Genomic DNA, 22,183 nt, shown 5'->3' with positions numbered 1-22,183 from the left:
AACTCCCCAGTACTCAGATGTTCCTAGGAAATGAAAGACATACCACTGTTATCTTTTTTGTTGAAAGCAGAGTAAATTATTATGCAGGCTGAGAGGGGTTCCCAAACTTTTTCATATGACTGTATTTATAATCAATTGGTTGATCACCTTAACTCCAATAATTTATTTGAAATCTACCAATCTGGCTTTAGGTGTTATCATGGTGTTGAGATGGCCCTCCTGAAAGTATTCAATGACATCTCTATTATTACTGACTCAGGTGGCGCTGCAGTCCTTGTCCTCCTTGACCTGTCCGCTGCCTTTGACACTATTGACCATGAGATATTGCTGTTGTGACTTGAACATCTTGTTGGTCTTAAAGGGGCTGCTCTTAACTGGTTCAGGTCATATCTAATTGGTAGACACTTTTCAGTGACTTTAAATTCCTCGTATTCGTCTACTGCTCCTTTTAAATGTGGTGTTCCTCAGGGATCCATTTTGGGTCCTATTTTATTCTCTATATACCTTCACCCGATTGGAGCTATTTTTAGTAAGTTTAACATTTCTTTTCACTGCTATGCTGATGATGCACAGATTTATATTCCCATCTGCAACTCTGCAATGAATCAACTGCACAACTGTATTTTTGAACTAAGATCCTGGATGGCTAATAATTTTCTTGATCTGAATCAAAATAAAACGGAGGTGCTTATAGTGGGTCCATCAGCTAAAGCCCAAATTGGTCTTGGACTTCTTGGCTCTTTCTCTGTCTTTTACAAACCTCAAGTCCTCAGTCTTGGTGTTATCTTTGACAGTAACCTCTCTTTTGAGAAATAGATTAATTCTGTAGTCAAGAGTTACTTTTTCCAACTTTGTCAATTAGGTAAGATCAAGCCCTTTTTATCTTGTAGGGATCTTGAGAAAGCTACTCATGCTTTTATCTTTTCTCACCTTGATTACTGCAACTTGCTGTATTCTGGGATTAGCAAATCCCTGATACACAGGTTATAGTTGGTACAGAATCCTGCCGCTCGCTTTCTGGTTGGGGCAAGAAAGTCTGATTCTGTATCTCCAATATTAGCTTCTTTACACTGGCTGCCTGTCAGTTTTTGAATTGATTTTAAAATCTTGTTTCTAGTTTTTAAATCTTTACATGGGCTTGCTCCTGCCTATTTATCTGAATTGTGTGCTTTACACCAGCCATCTAGAGTGCTTAGATCTTCTGGTCAGTTGTCTCTTGTTGTCCCTTGTACCAAGTGTAAAACTAAGGGGGACGGGGCTTTTGCAGCTGCTGCTCCTCGCCTGTGGAATTCTTTACCTCATTACATAAAGGAGGTGTCTACAATTGAACTGTTCAAAACAAGATTAAAGACTCATTTCTATTCACTTGCTTTCTGTGACCTTCAGTAATACTGATGGTTCCCTCATTGTGATTATGTAATCTTACTTTTACTTATTATTTATTTTATTTATGTTCATTTATTTTATTTCTATTTATGTTTTTATGTTAATTGTATGTTTTTTCTTCTTTTATTGTAAAGCACTTTGGCCACAGCATTCCTATGTTGTTTTAAATGTGCTATATAAATAAATTGACATTGACTCTCACACTGAAGTATAGCAAAGCACTCAGCACTACAGTATTAGTTGTGAGTCTCTAACAGCTTCCACTCTTAACAGTTGTATATATGTTAATAACAACTTTTACCAGTTTCAGAAAATAAGAACAGTTTTGAAACATTTTGCATGTAAAATAAGTATACAATCCCCTTCATTATTATGTAAGAGAAAGTAGGGTGAAATGACTCCTTTTATTGGCTAACTAAATAGATTACAAATGCAAGCTTTCAAGGCAGCTAAGGCCCCTTCATCAGGCAAGGTGTAACTTCATTATTATGTGTCATAATAATCATTTATTTTATTTTGTTAATACAACATAGTTTATTATCATGGAGAAACTATTGTTAGGGGTTTTAATTTTTATCCATTATGACAAAGTTTTTTTTTTTTTTTTTTTTTTTTTTTTTGCCAACTTTAGTTTACGTGACACACATTGACATGTCACGTGACCACTATTGGCGCTTTGGTGACATTAGCGAAAGTCTACTAATAATATAGTAGCAGCACCATTTGATGAGTGGTCCATGGCAGGGCAGGACAGCTTTTCAACAAATATTCATGTGCAGAGCTTCCAATGGGCAGGCATGCTTCACTCCCTGGTTAATTGGGGTGTTTGGCTGACCATGCTGCATACATGTGTGGATTCAGGTGGATCGGTCAGGCACGTCAGTTGCTCCTCAGGTGGAGTGGGAAGTCGCACCTGCACCTAAATAAGCTGGTGGGATAGAACATAAAGAGAAATACAGAAAAAGACAGAACAGCAAAGAAAGAACAGAATCATAGCCATGAGAGCAGCATCACAAGGAGAGGCAGGATGAGTCAGCTAGCCAGTGTAGGGTAAGGCAGCACAGTCGTAGGCCCTACAATGGAGCGAAGATTCAGTCTCCTCCGGCTGAGCAAATAATGGCGGAAATTCGAAGACGAATTCGGAGACAAAGAGGGAGTGGTGCGAGGCTCGTCTAAGATCAAAAGGAACACTAAGGACCCAATGACTGTTGGTTTGACCCTCGTTTTATTCTGGATTTTAAACTCATAGGTCATCACTGTTTTAAAGGATTATTTATTTATGTACTGGTGAAGAGAGCACTGTGCTTTTTAGACACTTTTTGATTGATTTTAATAAAAAACACTCTCACCTTTTTGCACCTACTCCTTCCTTTTTGTGTGTCCTCATTTGCATGGCTCATCTCGGTTACTGCACAGACAGTGGCAGGTTCAAGAGGCTCCTGGACACGACAGGAGTATGGAGCTAACCTGCACCATCACGTTTGGTTGTAGTGGTAGGATGAGCAAAGGCAGTGAGGAACAAATAACTGAGAAGGAATCAACAAGTGGGTTAAGTGCCTTTCTGTTGCTAGAAGCCAGTAGAGGAGATTTTAGAGTTGATCTTTTTAGTGGACATTTATTTATTGATTGTTTTATTGTCATTTTAAAGTTCTTGATCTTTTTATGCTCCAATTTTACACGGGGGGATTGGGTTTTGTTTTATGGAAGGGTTGGTTTTAGTGCTTATATTGTTATTAGTGCAATGTAGGGCCACGCCATGGACCTGTGCCACCAGTTGCACTGGGTTGAGAGAAGGTTGGAGGGTGTGTGATGAGAGGTTCCTGGACATGACAGGAGCATGGAGCCAACCCATACCGTCACACACCATATACAGTACCATCATCCCACAGTGGATAGAATCTTTTAAAAAAAAAAAACCTCTAGAATGCTTAGCTTATTTTTCAAGCAGGTCAAATGGATAGGTTCTGATTTGGATTTAGAACTACCATTTGCTCCTGACTTTTTCTTTTGGTTTTCCCTTTTGTTTTGTTTGATAGTTTCTAATGATTATTCTGTTTGTTTTTTGTTTTTTTTTTTAAACTTAGCATGTCCTTCACTATGTTTCTGTTTGGCCTTTCTTCTTACAGTGATCCCTGGGGACTCAATCTCTGTATATTTAAAACCTATTCTGAGCAGAGAGCAATACAGCTGCTCAGCTGTTTCATGAACCGAGCATCTTGGGTTCAAATCCCATACCTGGATTTTGTCTGTTTGGATTTTGCACATTTCCTCATTTCTACAAGGGATACTATCTACTACATGAAAAACCATTTTGCAGCTAGTAAGACAGCCTGGCATGCATGTCACAGCTACAGTAGCTGCAGGTGGCATGGACCATTTATTTGGCTTTGACTGTGTGTTATTCTTGTATTGCCTATTCCAGACCATGTCTTTATTTTTAAATTTCTAAATTAATGGGAATTAATACTGTATATTCTACATTATAATTTAATTCTGAAGAAAACAGTTTTAATGAAAAGAAGGCACACGTGTCATTTTGCTGTGTTTAACAATCTTTGAGATATACTGTGTGGCCAGAGGTATGTAGACACTTATCAAAATTATTGAGTTTGTGTGTTTCAGCCATACCCATTGGTAGTTGTTACATAAAATCAAGCACATAGCCTTCCAGTCTTCATTGACAAATATTGACAGTAGAATGGGTTCTACTGAAGAGCTCAGTGACTATGAGTGTTGTAGGATGCCATCTTTGCCATAACAACAACATTTATTTATATAGCACATTTTCATACAAATAATGCAGCTCAAAGTGCTTTACATGATGAAGAAAGAGAAAAAAGACAAAATAAATAAAAATTAGAATAAGGAAACACTAATTAACATAGAATAAAAGTAAGGTCCAGTGGCCTGGGAGGACAGAAAAAACAAAAAAAAACCTTCAGACGGCTGGAGAAAAAAATAAAATCTGCAGGGGTTCCAGGCCACGAGACCGCCCAGCCCCCTCTAGGCATTCTATCTAACATAAATGACCTCAATCAGTCCTCATGGTATTCAGGGTTCTCATGGAAGAACTTGATGATGATGGTCATGTGGACTTCTGGCCTTTAATCCATCGATGTAGGGACATCACAGTGGTGTCAGGTGGTGGTGGCGCAGGTCGCCAACCCGGAAAAAGGACAGAAGACAAAGTAGGGGTTAGTACTGGTTTTGGAGCCACCATGATTAATCATGATAATTAATTGAATATACAGAGCATCAGGATTAAACTAAGATGAAGCTATGAAAAAACTATGTTAAAGTAATGTGTTTTCAGCAGTGTTGTAAAGTGCTCCACTGTATTAGCCTGGCGAATTCCTATTGGCAAGCTATTCCAGATTTTAGGTGCATAACAGCAGAAGGCCGCCTCACCACTTCTTTTAAGTTTAGCTCTTGGAATTCTAAGCAGACACTCATTTGAAGATCTAAGGTTACGATTTGGAGTGTAAGACATTCCAAAATATAAGATGGAGCGAGATTATTTAAGGCTTTGTAAACTATAAGCAGGATTTTAAAGTCAATTCTAAATGACACAGGTAACCAGTGTAGTGACATCAAAACTGGAGAGATGTGCTCAGATTTTCTTTTCCTAGTTGAGATTCTAGCAGCTGCATTCTGCACTAGTTGCAATTGATTTATGTCTTTTTTGGGTAGTCCTGAGAGGAGAGCGTTGCAGTAATCTAGTCGACTGAAAACAAAAGCATGGATTAATTTCTCAGCATCTTGCAATGTTATAAGGGGTCTAACTTTTGCTATATTTCTTAAGTGGAAAAATGCTGTCCTAGTAATCTGATTAATATGTGATTTAAAATTCAGTTCAGAGTCAATAGTTACCCCTAAATTCCTTTCGTCCGTTTTGACTTTTAATCCTAATGCATCAAGTTTATTTCTAATAACCTCATTATATCCATTATTGACAATCATTAAAATTTCTGTTTTCTCTTTATTTAGTTTGAGGAAATTATTGCTCATCCATTCAGAAACACAAGTAAGACATTGTGTCAGTGAATCAAGAGAGTCGGGGTCATCAGGCGCTTTTGATAAGTACAGATGTGTATCATCAGCATAGCTGTGGTAGCTCACATTATGCCCCGAGATAATCTGACCTAACGGAAGCATGTAAATCGAAAAGAGCAGCGGACCCAGGATAGAGCGCCTTGTGGAACACCATATACAGTAGAATATAATGTGTCTTTGAAGTATAGTTACCACAACTTACAAAGAATTTCCTACCTGCCAGGTAGGATTCAAACCAATTTAAGACACTGCCAGAGAGGCCCACCCATTGACTAAGGCTATTTCTAAGAATATTGTGATCAATGGTATCAAATGTGGCACTCAGATCTAAGAGGATGAGAACAGATAAACAGCCTCTGTCTGCATTTACCCGCAAGTCATTTACTACTTTAACAAGTGCAGTTTCTGTACTGTGATTTGTTCTGAAACCTGACTGAAACTTATCAAGAATAGCATGTTTATTGAGGTGGTCATTAAGCTGCATAATGACTGCCTTCTTTAGAATTTTATTTAAGAAATGCAGGTTAGAAATAGGTCTAACATTTTCAAAAGCAGAGGAATCAAGATTATTTTTCTTGAGCAGGGGTTTAACTACAGCAGTCTTAAGACAGTCTAAGACATAGTCTACTATGTCAAGAATACTATCAGTTAGCAGGCCCAATACTTCTTTGAAAAAACTTGTTGGTATTGGGTCAAGGATGCAGGTGGAGGGTCTCAGTTGAGAAATTATTTTATATAAATCAGGTAAATCTATCCTGGTGAAAGAATTGAATTTGTTTAAAATGGAGTACCGGGGTTTAAATGGTTGAGTATTGGAGATATATACTATATTAATTTTTTGATTAAAAAATACAGCAAAAGCCTCACAAGTTTCACTGGAAGTATTTTGGAGGCATTCCATTGAGTGACCTGGATTTAGCAGATGATCAATCGTAGAGAATAAGACTCTGGGATTACTAGCATTGTTATTTATAATTCTAGAGAAATAACAGCACCTCTCAAGATGGACTATGTTGTTGTATTCTGTTATTTTAACCTTCAGTATTTCATAATGGACAGTCAGTTTTAGTTTTTCTCCATTTACGCTCAGCTCTCCGGCATGTTCTCTTAAGATCAGACACTCTTTGGGTCTTCCATGGTATAACAGTGCTAGAAGATTTTTTAACTATCTTTTCAAGTGCGACTATGTCAGCAGCAGCTCTCACCTTAATATTAAAAATTTCCACCTTACTGTTTACATTATTCTCACAGTTGTAGTAAGCACTACAAATGGACAGGTTGCTTAAAATGTTTGTAAATTTTGAAGATGCTGATGAATCAAAGAAGCGTTTTTTTAACAATATGCTTCTCGTGAATATTTTCTATCATTAGTTCTATATTAAATAGTAACAGAAAATGGTCTGATAGACCAATATCAATGATCTGCTTCACATCAACTTTTAGTCCTTTAGTAATTACTAAATCTAACGTATGACCTGCTTTATGTGTAGGCTGACTAATGTTCTGGCTCAAATCAAAAGAGTCCAGGAGGTTCATGAATTCTTTTACTTTCAGGTCACACTGATTATCAGTATGAAAGTTAAAGTCACCGACTATTAGCACTAGAATTACCAGAGCCTACGAAAAAACTCGTAGATCCGGCCCACCTTAAATCGCTTCTTAAATCCGTTCACACCTCTCCTCCAGCATCCTTTGTCCTCTAAATGTGCTGATAAAAGACAAGCTGCCAGCAGCCGGCTATTCCATCCCCCCACCGACTTAGAACGTGAGCGAACTTTTCCCAGCTCATGCCTTGATTGATTATCTGGGAGTGAAGTGGAGTTTTACAGTGGAAATAATAGATCGTTATTGTTCTGTTTCTAAAGTAATCTGTGTAAACACATTGTTAAAACAGAAACTCTTTCATATTTTAGTAATAAATGTTACAAAATGTAGTAGGCATATAGAATGTGTAAAGCCCGAGTTCCAAAGATCAAATAAACAAAAAGTTTATTTGGGGAAAAGTTCAATTTTCCTATCACTAATAAGATCGTTGATGGAAAACGTCTTGTTGGTTAATACTGTAACATTTAATAGAGCCATATTTAATGTTTCGGAAGAGAAGAACTGCATTGTATGTGCGTTATGGGTATTTGAGATAGAAATTAAGTTATTTGTATTAGTGTCGCTCTGTGCATATTTTTTATTTAATCTATAATCTGTTTTTATAGTTTTAATGCATTGTTCATCTAGAGGTGTAATTATAATTAAATTATTCGTATTTATGTCACACTGCCTAGATTTTTTACGTGCACTGAAGTTAGTTATTAGAATGTTAATGCAGTGCACTTTTGAGGAAGATTTTCTTACCGAAATATCACAAGCATAATGGAAGGGGTTAGATGTAAAAATAGAGAGTCAAGAGAGACAGATTACCTTAGCAATGTTTTCTGAGAGGACCCGGGCACCGAATCTATTTGAATTCAGACCATCCCGCTTAAAGAAACGTGGCCTCTCCCAGAAGAGGTCCCAGTTGTCTATGAACCTGATGTTTTGACTTTCGCAGAAGCCTTTCAGCCAGATGTTTAACGTCCGCAGACAACTGTAATACTCGTTTGACCTTCTAACTAGAGGTAAGGGCCTTGAGATGAAAATTCTTGCAGCCCGGGGTCCTCTCCTTCGTGGCTTTAATTAGTGTTGCGAAGCCCTCCTTGAGAATCTCCGACTGTCAGTGTCTCACGTCGCTAACCCCGGCGTGTATCACAGTGGATCCCACTGCCCTGTTCTTGTGCCTCTCGAAGACTGTCGGCTCATGTCTCATAACATCTCGGACACAAGCACCGGGAAAACAAGAGACAAAAGATTTGTGATTAGGGCATGCGATATTTAGGTTTCTTACGATTGAATCACCAATCACAAATACATCACCCGGGGTTGAAGGCAAACTGGGGGCGCAGAGAGGGTCAAACCGGTTCTGGGTGGAGATGCTTGCCTGTGCCGATGGAGGTGTTCTAGCCTTAAACCCCTGCCTGCATAGATGAAACAGGCCGGATACTTCATCGTTGGTGTCGTCTCTCTGACGACAAGGCCACAGGGGGTGAAGCTTACTTGGCCTTGAAAGTGAGTGGCACAGCGTGGAGTCGATATTACCGAACCGCGATTTGCTGTGATGATTTCTGATGTCAGGGAGGATTTTTCCAGCAGATCCCTAAGGTGCCTCTGTCTGGACAGGAGTTTCTGGATCTGGCTGTCGAGAGCCTGGAGTTCTTCGACGACGCGGTTCATCTCCCCATTGGTCATTGTTTGCTTCCGCTTCCACTTCGTGCTCTAGGAAAGAATGAAAGAGAGAGTGTTAGAGTGACTGCAAATCAGTCCATGAAATGTCTGCTAGGCTAGATTTGCCCCAGTCAACTATAACTGCTGTTATTGTGTAGTGGAAGCATCTAGGAGCAACAACAGCTAAACCACCAAGTGGTAGACAAAGCAGACTCATAGAACAGGGAAACCGAATGCAATACTGCATAGCACATAAAAGTCACCTATATTCTATTGCATCACTCACCACAGAGTTCCAAACTGCTTCTGGAAGCAACATCACCACAAGAGCTAATGGTCAGGAGCCTTGTGTAATGTGTTTCCATAGCTGAGCAGCTGCACACAAGTCCAATATCACTATGCACTGGTTTAACACATATGACACAACAATGAGAGAAGAATTTAAGTGAATATAACTAAGATGGGGGCAGCACAGTGGCGCAGTGGGTAGCGCTGCTGCCTCACAGTTGGGAGATCTGGGGACCTGGGTTCGCTTCCCGGGTCCTCCCTGCGTGGAGTTTGCATGTTCTCCCCGTGTCTGCGTGGGTTTCCTCCGGGCGCTCCGGTTTCCTCCCACAGTCCAAAGACATGCAGGTTAGGTGGATTGGCGATTCTAAATTGGCCCTAGTGTGTGCTTGATGTGTGGGTGTGTTTGTGTGTGTCCTGCGGTGGGTTGGCACCCTGCCCAGGATTGGTTCCTGCCTTGTGCCCTGTGTTGGCTGGGATTGGCTCCAGCAGACCCGTGACCCTGTAGTTAGGAATATAGCGGGTTGGAAAATGGATGGATAACTAAGATGGGAATTGCAAAAATAATTGCTTGCTTTAATTTTGAATCGTTTATTAGACTGTCATTTTGGTATAGTGTAAAGATATTCCAGAATTGCAACAGGCTCACATTTTTGCAGTTTTGTAGAGAAGACTTAAGATATTTCATCCACCTGCTATATCCTAACTATATACATATTTCAATATGTACTTACAGTTAGGTCCATAAATATTTGGACAGAGATAACTTTTTTCTAATCTTGGTTCTGTACATTACCACAATGAATTTTAAATGAAACAACTCAGATGCAGTTGAAGTGCAGACTATCAGCTTTAATTCAGTGGGGTGAACAAAACGATTGCATAAAAATGTGAGGCAACTAAAGCATTTTTTTTAACACAATCCCTTCATTTCAGGGGCTCAAAAGTAACTGGACAAATTAAATAACTGGAAATAAAATATTCATTTCTAATACTTGGTTGAAAACCCTTTGCTGGCAATGACAGCCTGAAGTCTTGAACTCCTGGACATCACCAGATGCTGGGTTTCCTCCTTTTTAATGCTCTACCAGGCCTTTACTGCAGCGGCTTTCAGTTGCTGTTTGTTTGTGGGCCTTTCTGTCGAAGTTTAGTCTTCAACAAGTGAAATGCATGCTCAATTGGGTTAAGATCAGGTGACTGACTTGGCCATTCAAGAATTTTCCACTTCTTTGCTCTAATAAACTCCTGGGTTGCTTTGGCTGTATGTTTTGGGTCATTGTCCATCTGTATCGTGAAACACCGCCCAATCAATTTGACTGCATTTAGCTGGATTTGAGCAGACAGTATATCTCTGAACACCTCAGAATTCATTCGGCTGCTTCTGTCCTGTGTCACATCATCAATAAACACTAGTGTCCCAGTGCCACTGGCAGCCATGCACGCCCAAGCCATCATACTGCCTCCACCGTGTTTTACAGATGATGTGGTATGCTTTGGATAATGAGCTGTTCCACGCCTTCTCCATACTTTTTTCTTGCCATCATTCTGGTAGAGGTTGATCTTGGTTTCATCTGTCCAAAGAATGTTTTTCCAGAACTGTGCTGGCTTTTTTAGATGTTCTTTAGCAAAGTCCAATCTAGCCTTTCTATTCTTGAGGCTTATGAGTGGCTTGCACCTTGCAGTGCACCCTCTGTATTTACTTTCATGCAGTCTTCTCTGTATGGTAGACTTGGATATCGATACGCCTACCCCTTGGAGAGTGTTGTTCACTTGGTTGGCTGTTGTGAAGGGGTTTCTCTTCACCATGGAAATGATTCTGCGATCATCCACCGCTGTTGTCTTCCGTGGACGTCCAGGTCTTTTTGCGTTGCTGAGTTCACCAGTGATTGCTCTCTTTCTCAGGATGTACCAAACTGTAGATTTTGCCACTCGTAATATTGTAGCAATTTCTCGGATGGGTTTTTTCTGTTTTCGCAGCTTAAGGATGGCTTCTTTCACCTGCATGGAGAACTCCTTTGACTGCATATTGTCTGTTCACAGCAAAATCTTCCATATACAAGCACCACACCTCAAATCAACTCCAGGCCTTTTATCTGCTTAATTGATAATGACATAACGATGGACTTGCCCACACCTGCCCATGAAATAGCCTTTCAGTCAATTGTCCAATTACTTTTGAGCCCCTGAAATGAAGGGATTGTATTAAAAAATGCTTTAGTTGCCTCGCATTTTTATGCAATCGTTTTGTTCACCCCACTGAATTAAAGCTGAAAGTCTGCACTTCAACTGCATCTGAGTTGTTTCATTTAAAATTCATTGTGGTAATGTACAGAACCAAAATTAGAAAAAAGTTATCTCTGTCCAAATATTTATGGACCTAACTGTAAATGTGATTTTTCTACTGTTCTAATTATGAATTTTTATTGAATTGTAACAAGTCTAAAATGTACGGTAATTTTTCAAATGTAATGGACTGTGAAGCTTTTATAAGAATGGAAGCATCTAGAAAAACAGAAAATGGTTTTGTGTGTGATTTTTTTTTTTTTTTTTTTTGTCCTCTGTAGTCTATACATCTATTTCAACAAAACAGATCCTAATCATAAAGGGCAAACTAGAGGGTCTGTTAAACTTATTATTTTGATTGTCCTGGATGTTTTCTTCCACAGCTGTCGTTTTTTAGGCAATAGGGCTTGTGGCAATAAATCAATTGGGCAATCATAGATTCTGTGTGGTGTGAGAATAAGAGGATCTGTGTGTGTGGAAGCAGAATTTAAGACCTTTTGTACCTGTAGACAGCTTTTTGAAATGTTTTCTCCAATCAGTGATTTTACTATGTGTTTAGATAATTTCTAAGTTGTATCTTTGAAATTGATGATTAAGAGGTTAAAATCTAAAAAAAAATTTGTTTTCATGTTATATCCACCCCTACAATTAGGATTAAATTGAGAGCAGAAATACAGTTACATCAATGACTGGCAAGAAGATACTCTTTTAACATGTGTTTTTATTTCACAGGACATTAACTATAGAATGTTTTTCCATATGCTTCAGAATCTTCAAAATGACATATTTTTTTAGTTAAGTACTATAATGACTTGTAACTAAATATATAACTTTGAGGGCAGAATTGTTCCACTCAGTTAAATTTGTGTCAATTTGTCATGAGTGATTATCTTTACTAAACTCACACAAAAAGATCCTCATATGCCTTCTTTTTCTGCATGATAAAAACTGAGACATAAATATAAGTCTCTGAAATTACTCATTTGAGTTTATAAAAGTGTTTCATTGACCTGACTTGATCATTCTGATTAACAGCAATATTCATAATTTTATGTCCTGAAAGGCAATAACCAAAATGAACATGGCCTAGTTTCATTTTTTTCAGAAGCTTAACATATCAGATGCTTACAGATTCCCCTACTCTTTATCTATGGTGGTCATGCTAAATTCTAGAGTAATGTTTGAGATGGTTCCATTGGCCTAGCAAAGATTCAGGAGATAGTGGGATGTGTCAGTTTTTGCTCTAAAGCATCGAAGATCACATTCAATTTCCGCAGGTGACCAATGAGATAGCTCTTTTGAAGACTACCCCATATCATACTGTTGTTGTCCAGTGTAGCACTTTTTCATTGACTATAGAAAATTTACAGTGGATTCAGTATTTTAAACCTGTTAGTGGTGAATGGACTTTTGTAAAGCCCAGGCATGCATGAAAAATTGGATTTAGAGGTCTCTGTAATTCTTAGAGTGACCATTATGTGCACTCATGTCTGAATTATCAACAATTCAGGCTATGGCATGAATGGTGCTCTGGTAATAATGTGGCATAGCCAGCCATTTTTGAAAGGAGGCCCATTGGACATAAACTGATGTAATTAACTGTCTGTGATTTCTGCTAGCAAATGGATACATTTGGTGTAAACACAGCAAAATAGGTTTTTAGCCTCAGTATTATATTTATTTTATCCTTCTTATATAGTACAACTTGGTGAATCACTTCATTCATGTGCCAAGTAACTTCACTATAACATTATCCGTAAATGTGCAAATGAGATGCAGTAGATAGTACTGCATTCATTGACCAATGAGGCGTTATATTTAATCAAAGTTAGCTCTGCCAACTCCGTCCTTGCACTGACACTTGGCGTGTGACTAACTACAGTTCCCCCTCTGATGAGCGCCGCGTCTATCCTGCTCTCTGTCAGCAGGCACAACCCTCCCTTCACAGAACTGGGACACTTGGACTCACCTTCTTTCAGCTCTTTTCAGTACCTGCAGAACGATCCCAAGTTCATAATGTCTCCCCCGCCCTTAGCTGCAGTGTGATCAATCCTGCTGTCTACAGGGAATCTGTTCTTTGCACAGAAGACCACCACACTCACAGCATTGTCCTTTTCCCTTCTGTGTCTCCCTTCTACTCATTTAATTTTTCCGCTGAGTTAGCCTTAGTTTTGAATCATTTCTTAATTAAGATCACCTTCTCTTGTTCTTCCCATCTTTTCTCTAGGTCTAACTACCTCAGGCTCTTTTTAACTAACTGCCTTAATTACACCCCATGGAGTGTCAATGGGGAAACTGGCTGACCCGCATAGCTCACCAAAATTCAAAGACAGTCTCTTGAAGCTGTGAGACAGCAATACTAACCACTGTACTACTATACTTATAATCAGTACTGTTAAATATACAATAACTAGGGGGCTTCGCCCCCTGCTCGCTTCGCTCGCCAACCCCCTGTGTTTGGTGTTCCGGATACACACCTTTAAGATTGTTGCTATTTCATTAATTTCACGTTTATTTCAGAATTTACGTAAAAACAATATTTGGAATCCTTTGAGTCCCAATGTGCTGAATCCTTTAAATGAGGTCCGTGAGACATGTGTTTAATGACTGTGTACCATAATTCAGGATAGGTTTTGGAATTCCAGCGGAGACAAAGCGATCCACATCATCAGCAGTTATTAATTTGTTTTGGAAAGTAAGCAATAAATGCATGTGAGGTAAAACAGCCTTACAATATTTACATACATCTGACATATCACCTGTGTCCATATATTCGATCACTATTCGCCGTTTAGTTATTTCTCAGAGTAATAATATCTCTTTTTTTGTGCTAATGCAATGTTTACGTTCTTTGTTTGACACTTTCGTTTATTTCTGCTTTCATTTTCTGTATCTTGCTCTGAATGTGTTTCGTGCCCACGTTTTTGTTTGAGTCTTTTGAATTCCAGTTTTCATTATCTGTAACCTGCTCTGCATGTGTTTGGCCTCCTTGCATTATAACCTCTTTATGACGTTTTACTTTGTTGTCTACTCTGTCTTTCGCCTACCCCCGGCGTTTTGAACCCGTGCCTTCTGTTTACCGTTAGTAATATGCGTAAGTAATATGGATGATTATACTTACTGTTAATATGGAGCGTTTTCTGTGGCTGTACTGTTAATAATGCATCAATGTAATGAGATTCACCTATGCTGTATAGTTTGTACGTGTGAGGATGACGTACAAGTAATACGGATCGTTCGTTTATTCTTATTACCCATCAGGTGTTGCGCCTGTGTCATCTGTGGTTGTACTGTTACTATTGTATTACTGTAATGTGATTCAAATATGTTGTTTTGTCTGTATTTGTCAGGTTTCTGTATGATGTCGGGTGTTTGCTTGCGGTTTCTTAGAAGTGCGTGGATTCTGCTGTGTAGTGTGGACGTTTATTTCAGTTGTGCGTTGTAGGCGAATACGCCTTTCGTAGTATCTGGCGATTTCCATACTACAATTCACTTTCCGTACTATCTCGGGCTTGATTTGTGAACCTATGTGGACTCCGTAGTCTGTCCCGTTTCACTCTGGGGTGGGGATAATGTGATTCAAATATGTTGTATTGTCCGTATTTGTGGGGTTTCTGTATGATGTCGGGTGTTTGCTTGCGTTTTTTTTAGAAGTGCGTGGATTCTGCTGTGTAGTGTGTACGTTTATTTCAGTTGCACGTTGTAGGCGAATATGCCTTCCGTAGTACAATTCGTTTTCCGTACTATGTCGGGCTTGATTTGTGAACCTTTGTGGACTCCGTAGTCTGTCCCGTTTCACTCTGGGGCGGGGATAATATGATTCAAATATGTTGTTTTGTCCGTATTTGTGGGGTTTCTGTATGATGTCGGGTGTTTGCTTGCGGTTTTTTAGAAGTGCGTGGATTCTGCTGTGTAGTGTGGACGTTTATTTCAGTTGCGCATTGTAGGAGAATGCGCCTTTCGTAGTATCTGGCGATTTCCGTACCATCTCGGGCTTGATTTGTGAACCTTTGTGGAGTCCGTAGTCTGTCCCATTTCATTTCCGTACTGCAATTCGCTTTCCGTACTATCTCAGTGGAGCTTTTTCGGTTTTGAGCCGTAATCTCGGGCTTGATGTGTGACTCTTTGTGGACTCCGTAGTCTGTCCCGTTTCACTCGGGGGCGTGGGTCTGACTCCTCTTTTTTTGTGTGCTATGGGCGCGTTGCCTCATTTCTTATTTCTGTTAGTGGAGCTGTTTCGTTTTTGAGCCGTAACTCCTTCGTTCTTGGTGGATCGCGCGTTAGTTGAGCTGTGTTGTTTTTGAGCCATTACTCCTGCGATCTCTGTGGATCGCGCTGTTTCGTTTTTGAGTTTATGGGCGCGTTGCCTCATTTCGTATTTATGTTAGTGTGTGTACTCCGTAGTCTGTCCCGTTTCACTCTGGGGTGTGGGTCTGACTCCTGTAACCTGCTCTCCATGTGTTTGGCCCCGTTCTTTAACCTCTTTATGACGTTTTACTTTGTTTCCTACTCTGTCTTTTATTTCTGACCTCGCTTTATCCTGCTTGCGGCATGTCAGACGGTTTGTAGTCACTCCCGTTTCGCTCTTTGGGGGGGGGGGCTTTGTGTGGCACCTGCCCACGTTCATAGTCTCTCCCTTTTCACTCTGGGGAGGGGGGCTTTGTGTGGCGCCTGCGCAATATGTCTCCTGCGTCCACGGGCAGGTCCCTGCGTCCATATCCGGTTTACCATTCTCGGTTAGTAATATGGATAATTATAACCTTTCAGCCACTTAATATTTCCATGAAATATGTGTTGATGCAGTTCATTTTTGTCACATTATTATTTCTCATAGCACCATAAAACGGTAACAGGTTGCATGTTTGTCAAACATACACTGTACTCTGTAAATGTAACGATACCGATACTACTAGAGTTCATTATTTCAAAAGAAATGAAGGATAACATTTTAACAAATGTGCTGTTGAATGTCTGAATTAATATGTATCAGTTTCAGTAGAGCTGTAGTTGAATTTGGGTAGTAACAACATTTCTCAATGCTATGTTTAATTGAGCTTACTTTGTTAGTTCACACAGTCTTCCAAACCAATAGTGAAATACTATTTAACTCTCTTTTCAAAGAATTAAAAATGGACAGACATATTTGGGAATATTCTCTTGTTTAAATTTTCCAGATAATCAAAAGAAAGGGACATTGATTTGAAATGGCAAGCTTAATTGAAAACAACCTTATTATTTATAATTGAGCCACCATTTTGGTAACTGGGTCAGTTAGAGAGAAATAATGTTAAATCATAAGAGATTTTACAGTTAAAATTTGTGTGGATATTAATGAACAGATTTGCAGTTTATTTATTACATTGCAATTAGAAAGAAGGAGAAAGTGTAAAGAAGCTCACTTTAAAGCAAGGTTGGATTGTTTTTTTTTAAGCTTTGGTTAAAGCAAAAGTCAGCAGCAGCTTAAACAATTATGTACTTTTTGTTTGTGGACACAGAGAAACAAGGTATTCTGTTCTTCATAATCTGCAACCTGGGAACATGGGAAAAGGGTTGTTGAACAAGCTGGGTTCCTGTATGTTTCCATTAAACAGAAATTTGGGCACATTTGTGAACATCAAGCTGATGCTCTGTATAGTGTTGCTTACAATCCATTTGTTTAAAGTTGTTGTTTCTATTTTTCTTGCAATTTGTCAAGTCTATTGCCCCCTACACCTTGTTCTTCATAATGGGTACTCTTTTTATTGATGGATCTATGCAAAGAGCCCAGACACGTTTTATTGACCTTCTCTGGAAAGTACATAGACCAAGAAGTTTGATTTCCAGCGGAGGTTCAGGTCCCTTCTTGTGTTACCCTTGAATTAAAGTTCCTGTAAGATGGGACCAGTAGTCACATTAGTGAACAAAGTTTTATCTGATTGGGCAATATGTATTAAGTTTTTATAATAATTTCTAAAGTGGTGGTGTTGCATTTCCTTATATTGTCTGTCAGTGAGCATCTTATATTTATCATAACTTAAAACATTTGAAAATTATCATAGCTGCAAACACAAGACTGTTGGAATGTAGAAATGAAAGTTAAGTCTGCTTAATACTTTAATTTGAAAAAGTCTGATTCATACTGTCTAGCTTGTTAAAATTAATTTCTAGCAAAGACTTTAAGGATAAATCTGTTTGAAGGAATATATTTTTTTGTTAGAATGATGTCCATAATGTCTTAAGTAACTGCATAGTGTAACGGTCCAAATATAGTGCTTAATGAAAATATTTCTAGATGTAGTCTGTTTTTGAGTGTTGTTTGTTAATGTTTGCCTCTTAATCCATTTTAACATTTTATAATGAAACATTTTTGATATGTTACATTGTGCTTACATGTTCAACCAAAATTCAAGCATCTCAGTTGTAAATAGGATGTATTTGGATTTATTTTTTGTAATTGATTAGACCAAAGTATTACGTGTGTGCTATTAGATTCACCTAAGTTAAATTCTATTTTTGAAAATTTTATTATTGAGGTTGGGATTTTTTTTTATTATTTTTATCTATGAATGTTTCTTTTTGTTTCAAAGCATTTGTCTATTCCTGCATTTTTTGTGCCCAGCAAAAGACAAAGTACTGCTAGGCATATGGCATTCTGTTTGGTAAGATTCTGCCCTTTGTGACTCTAGCTATAGTTAAATTAGAATTTAACACTGTTTGCTGTGTGTGTGTCTCTGCGTTGTATTCGTTTATGTTCATGATCTTCATTTTATATGATTTTGGTTTCTATGTCTAGTTTAAAAGCTTCAGTTTTTCTATATTGCCTTATTAAAACAATGTACATTTAATACTGGTATTGCATAATTAAAAAAGGTTAGAATGGGTGAAGAAATGTTAATTTTATATTATTGTTACCTATGTACTGTACGCAAATTATTTTAAGAGAAATTTTACAATAATAAACTTATTTAGGTAACATCTCTGATTTATAACCACGTCTATATCTACTGGTGATAAACTCCTTAGAAATTTTATCTATAATTAGCAAATGTTAAATTTGCTGTTTGATATAATTTATCTCATGCAAATTACTATTTTGTATTCAGTGACTTATCACCAGGTAATCATTTGTTCATCCATTAGCAGAGTTGTTTATGTAAATACACATTCGATCAATTTTTATGCAAAAGACACCTTATGACAATCGCAACAACAGTTTATTTCTTGTATAGTCCAAAATTGCACAAGGAATGCCTCAATGGGCTTTAACAGACACAATTGTTGTGACATATTAAGAATGCCCATTGTACTACTGTACTGCTGTGTCTGTTTTTTATTAAAAATAAATTGTAAAAGCACTCAAAAGTTGAAAACACATTTTGAGGACTAGAAGAGTTTAAGATAACATTATTCTTCATCATGAAGTATAATTGATGCAATGAGGACAAGTATCTTGGACTCGTTGGAGTAATGCTGTATGAGAAGAACATTTGTTAAACTGCTGCCACTGCAGTTATTCATTAGTTAATCAAAAAACTCGCTCAACTCTTTCTTCACCCACTTGAACTTTTCAACCTTGGAGAAACTATACCACCCTAACAAACATAAGCTAAGCCAGTCTATTCTGGAAGAGAACCATATCTTCATATACGGAGGTTGTGATTTTCATCACAAATCATGTTAGGCTCAGCTGCAAACCACACCTTTGGTTAGCAGAGATTTTAAGTCTGAAAAGGATACCATTATGCACAGACAGCAGAGGTGGAACTGGACTATTCCAAAGTTGGCTATACTCCAGTCTCAACTTGGTATTGACATGCAGTCTTTTAGAATAAAGAATAAGAGAGTAGAAAAGAAGCACCAGTAAATAAGGCCTGTGCCCATTTCAAAACCAGGAAATTAATGTATGGCAGCAATATTCAATTCTAATCAATTCAGCTTATTTTTGTATAGCGCATTTCACTGAGTGTAAATTATTAATTACATAATGCATACACATAAATACGCAGATTTATTTCAGCACACACTGAGGCAGAGCAGGTCCAAACTTATTAACATAAATGGAACCTAGCAATATCTGTCTGTTAATGTAACTGTTAAGCAATGGCCAGTTGACAATGGGGGAGAGAAAAACAAAAACTCCAGTCAACAGCATCTCTGGAGAAAATAAAGCTGGGGGTTGATGGCCAGTTATAACACAGACAAAGTCAGACACCGTCACAGTCCTGGAGACCTCAGCCATTTGGCTGTCCACCCCCTTCCGGGTATTCTACAGTAAAGTCTGTGCTGGGTCATCTAATATGACAAGAGGTTGTTTCCTTCGAGTAAATCTAAGGCTCCCAATACCAAAGATATTTTTTCATGGATAGGGAAACAGCTTGGACGTAGAGCATTGGGACCAAGTGAAACAGCAGGACACCAAGAAAAGAAACAGAGTTAAGGAAGGCTTATAACAGTTCGTAATTATTGTATGAGCTATTTTTACATGAATGACTAAGAAAAAGAGATGTAATATGCTCAGCTCATCAGGTTATGGTTAGACTAATGTAGCAGGTCCTCAGCCTGCATTTAAAATCAGAGACGGAAGTGGCATCTCTTATATAAGCAGGCATTTTGTTCCACAGCTTTGGGACTCTGTAGCTAAAAGTTTGACACCTCACTGTTATTTTATTAATCCTTGGAATTTTTACTAGGCTGCTATCTTGATAGTAATGATGAGATCAGATAGGCAAACAAGACCTTGTCCATTTAAGGCTTTATATGTGAGAAGGAAGATTTGTAAAGCTGGAAGCCAGAGTAAAGACTTCACAACAGGAGCTATGAGGTTGTTCTTTCGAGTTCTTGTAATGATTCTTGTAGCAACATTTAAATTTAAGTGAAAGCTGCCTAAAGAACAGTTTGAACAGTCCATGAATTCATTTGTCCATTCACCCACACTTATAAACCATGTTTGTTTTCTAATATTTTTAAGCTGGAAAAAAAAACAGGTTTTAGTTAGTGTACATTCTAAAACACACACATCAGTTGTATACTGATTCAGTAAAACTAATGCTTAGAACAACTTGCTTAGAACAACTGAGTTAAAAAGTGGCAGAATACTATTGCGGTCTGCAGCATTTCCCCCTTAGCTCCCATGTAAAACCGGAATCTGATTTGAAAGAATATTAGTAAGAATATGACTGATATTCTTTTTCCATTTTCTTTAATGTAAAGAATTTTAATATTCGACATACAACATATTTTCAAAATAAGCTACCTATATGTGTAGGGAGAACAAACCGTATTGCATTTTTTTTTAAAGATTACTAGGGGACTTCGTTTGCCACCCAGCCTGCGCTACACGCCAGCCACTTCACATCTCTGCCACTCACGTATGTGGATTTCTTTTTCACCAAACAACACATCTTTTAATTCTCACGCATACTCTTCATTGGGAAGAAGCACTACTTTTCCCTGATGGCAAAACGAATTAGACAATCTATAAGTCTTCGAGTTAAAGCTTAAATCCGAACAATATATTCGATTTCTTTTTTGCTGTTCTGTTATTTCACCAAGTAATAATTTCCATTTGTTTGTGCTAATGCGATCTTTACTATCATTTTTTTGAGACTTTTTTGAGACTTTCGAATTTTAGTACATTCATTATCTCTAACCTGCTCAGCGTGTGTATTGCGCCAACGTTTTTGAATTCTTTACGAAATTCTACTTTGTTATCTACTCTTTATCTTTTATTTCCAGCCCCGGCCGTGGTTAAATCTCTTGGCACAAAGTCTCATCTCACGGGACGTGAAAGTATCTCTCTGAAAAAGTCATATCTCATCCCAGGATTTTTTTTTATTATAATAGATAGAAGTGTTCATAAAAATAAACATTGTGTGCACTTTAATGTTAACACTGCATTTATAAGCAACAACCTGAAGCAGTTGGTTGCTACATTTAGGTAATGTATTATTAATGAAACTGATCATAAAGAGGAACAAAAGTGTCATTTTATTAATAATAATGGCAACATGTTATTTTACAGTATGAGTCATCTGGACTGGGCCTTATCAGCAGCAGACTGAGAACAACCCTGAACAGAATACAGGAGAGTCTGATTGATGTGGTAAGAATCAAAATATCTTTGAGATATTTTTATTTATGTTACTTTTGATACTTTTTATTTATGTTCATTTTTTTCTTTAATTAGCGATTTTGAGATGAAAACAGATCACAAGTAAACTGTTTTATTTATTGGTGAAAATTCTGAAGTGCTGTATTTACTGTGCCATAAATAAGCAACTTGGACAAGTGTAATTTGTCACTTTGTATATTTCCTGTAACTTTCTATGACTTTAACAGGATCCTCTAGTATACATGTGATATACGTGTGATGTGATGCATTAACCTGCATTATTTGTTATGTATTTTTAAAAGGCTATTAGCTACCTTTCAGATGAGCTGTACAGAGTGAACAAGCTGTAATCTGTCTCGTTTCTAACATAATTATTTCAAGTTCATCATTTTTAATAAAGAAATGTTTTAATTCTGTTTGAAGTTGCACAGTAGATTACTACAGACTTAGCATATAATGAATTCCATTTATATTCCCCATACATGTAGATTTTCTAGAGTCATTCATTATTTATTGCAAATAATTGTTTTGCACTATTTTAGGTCATGTTTTATAAATCAGTACACACTAATCTGAGTTAACTTGATTTATTCAAATCTGACTTAACATCATGCGGTGGGTTGGCACCCTGCCCGGGATTGGTCCCTGCCTTGTGCCCTGTGTTGGCTGGGATTGGCTCCAGCAGACCCCCATGACCCTGTGTTCGGATTCAGCGGGTTGGAAAATGGATGGATGGATGGACTTAACTAACATCAGTTAATTTGGGATGTTGACTAGTTTATCTAGGGTGACAGGTTTGACATAACCCTTGACTGCTTATTTTACCGGGCT

The 22,183-nt window shown here is 38.0% G+C and overlaps 1 protein-coding gene across 4 annotated transcripts in view; it reads left to right on the top strand.

The window, feature by feature from the left end:
- The window catches only part of vps50 (VPS50 EARP/GARPII complex subunit), a 408,283-nt gene that overhangs the window by 282,438 nt on the left and 103,662 nt on the right, over positions 1-22,183 (top strand). For all 4 annotated transcript variants that reach the window (XM_051936104.1, XM_051936105.1, XM_028817093.2 and 1 more), the window contains one exon: positions 21,263-21,343. In XM_051936104.1, the coding sequence (XP_051792064.1) occupies positions 21,263-21,343 (81 nt within the window). The remainder of the gene's footprint in view (positions 1-21,262; positions 21,344-22,183) is intronic.

Source organism: Erpetoichthys calabaricus, chromosome 13, assembly GCF_900747795.2.
Source record: "Erpetoichthys calabaricus chromosome 13, fErpCal1.3, whole genome shotgun sequence".
Classification (NCBI taxonomy): Eukaryota; Metazoa; Chordata; class Cladistia; order Polypteriformes; family Polypteridae; genus Erpetoichthys; species Erpetoichthys calabaricus.
This window is presented reverse-complemented; position numbering and strand designations above follow the sequence as displayed.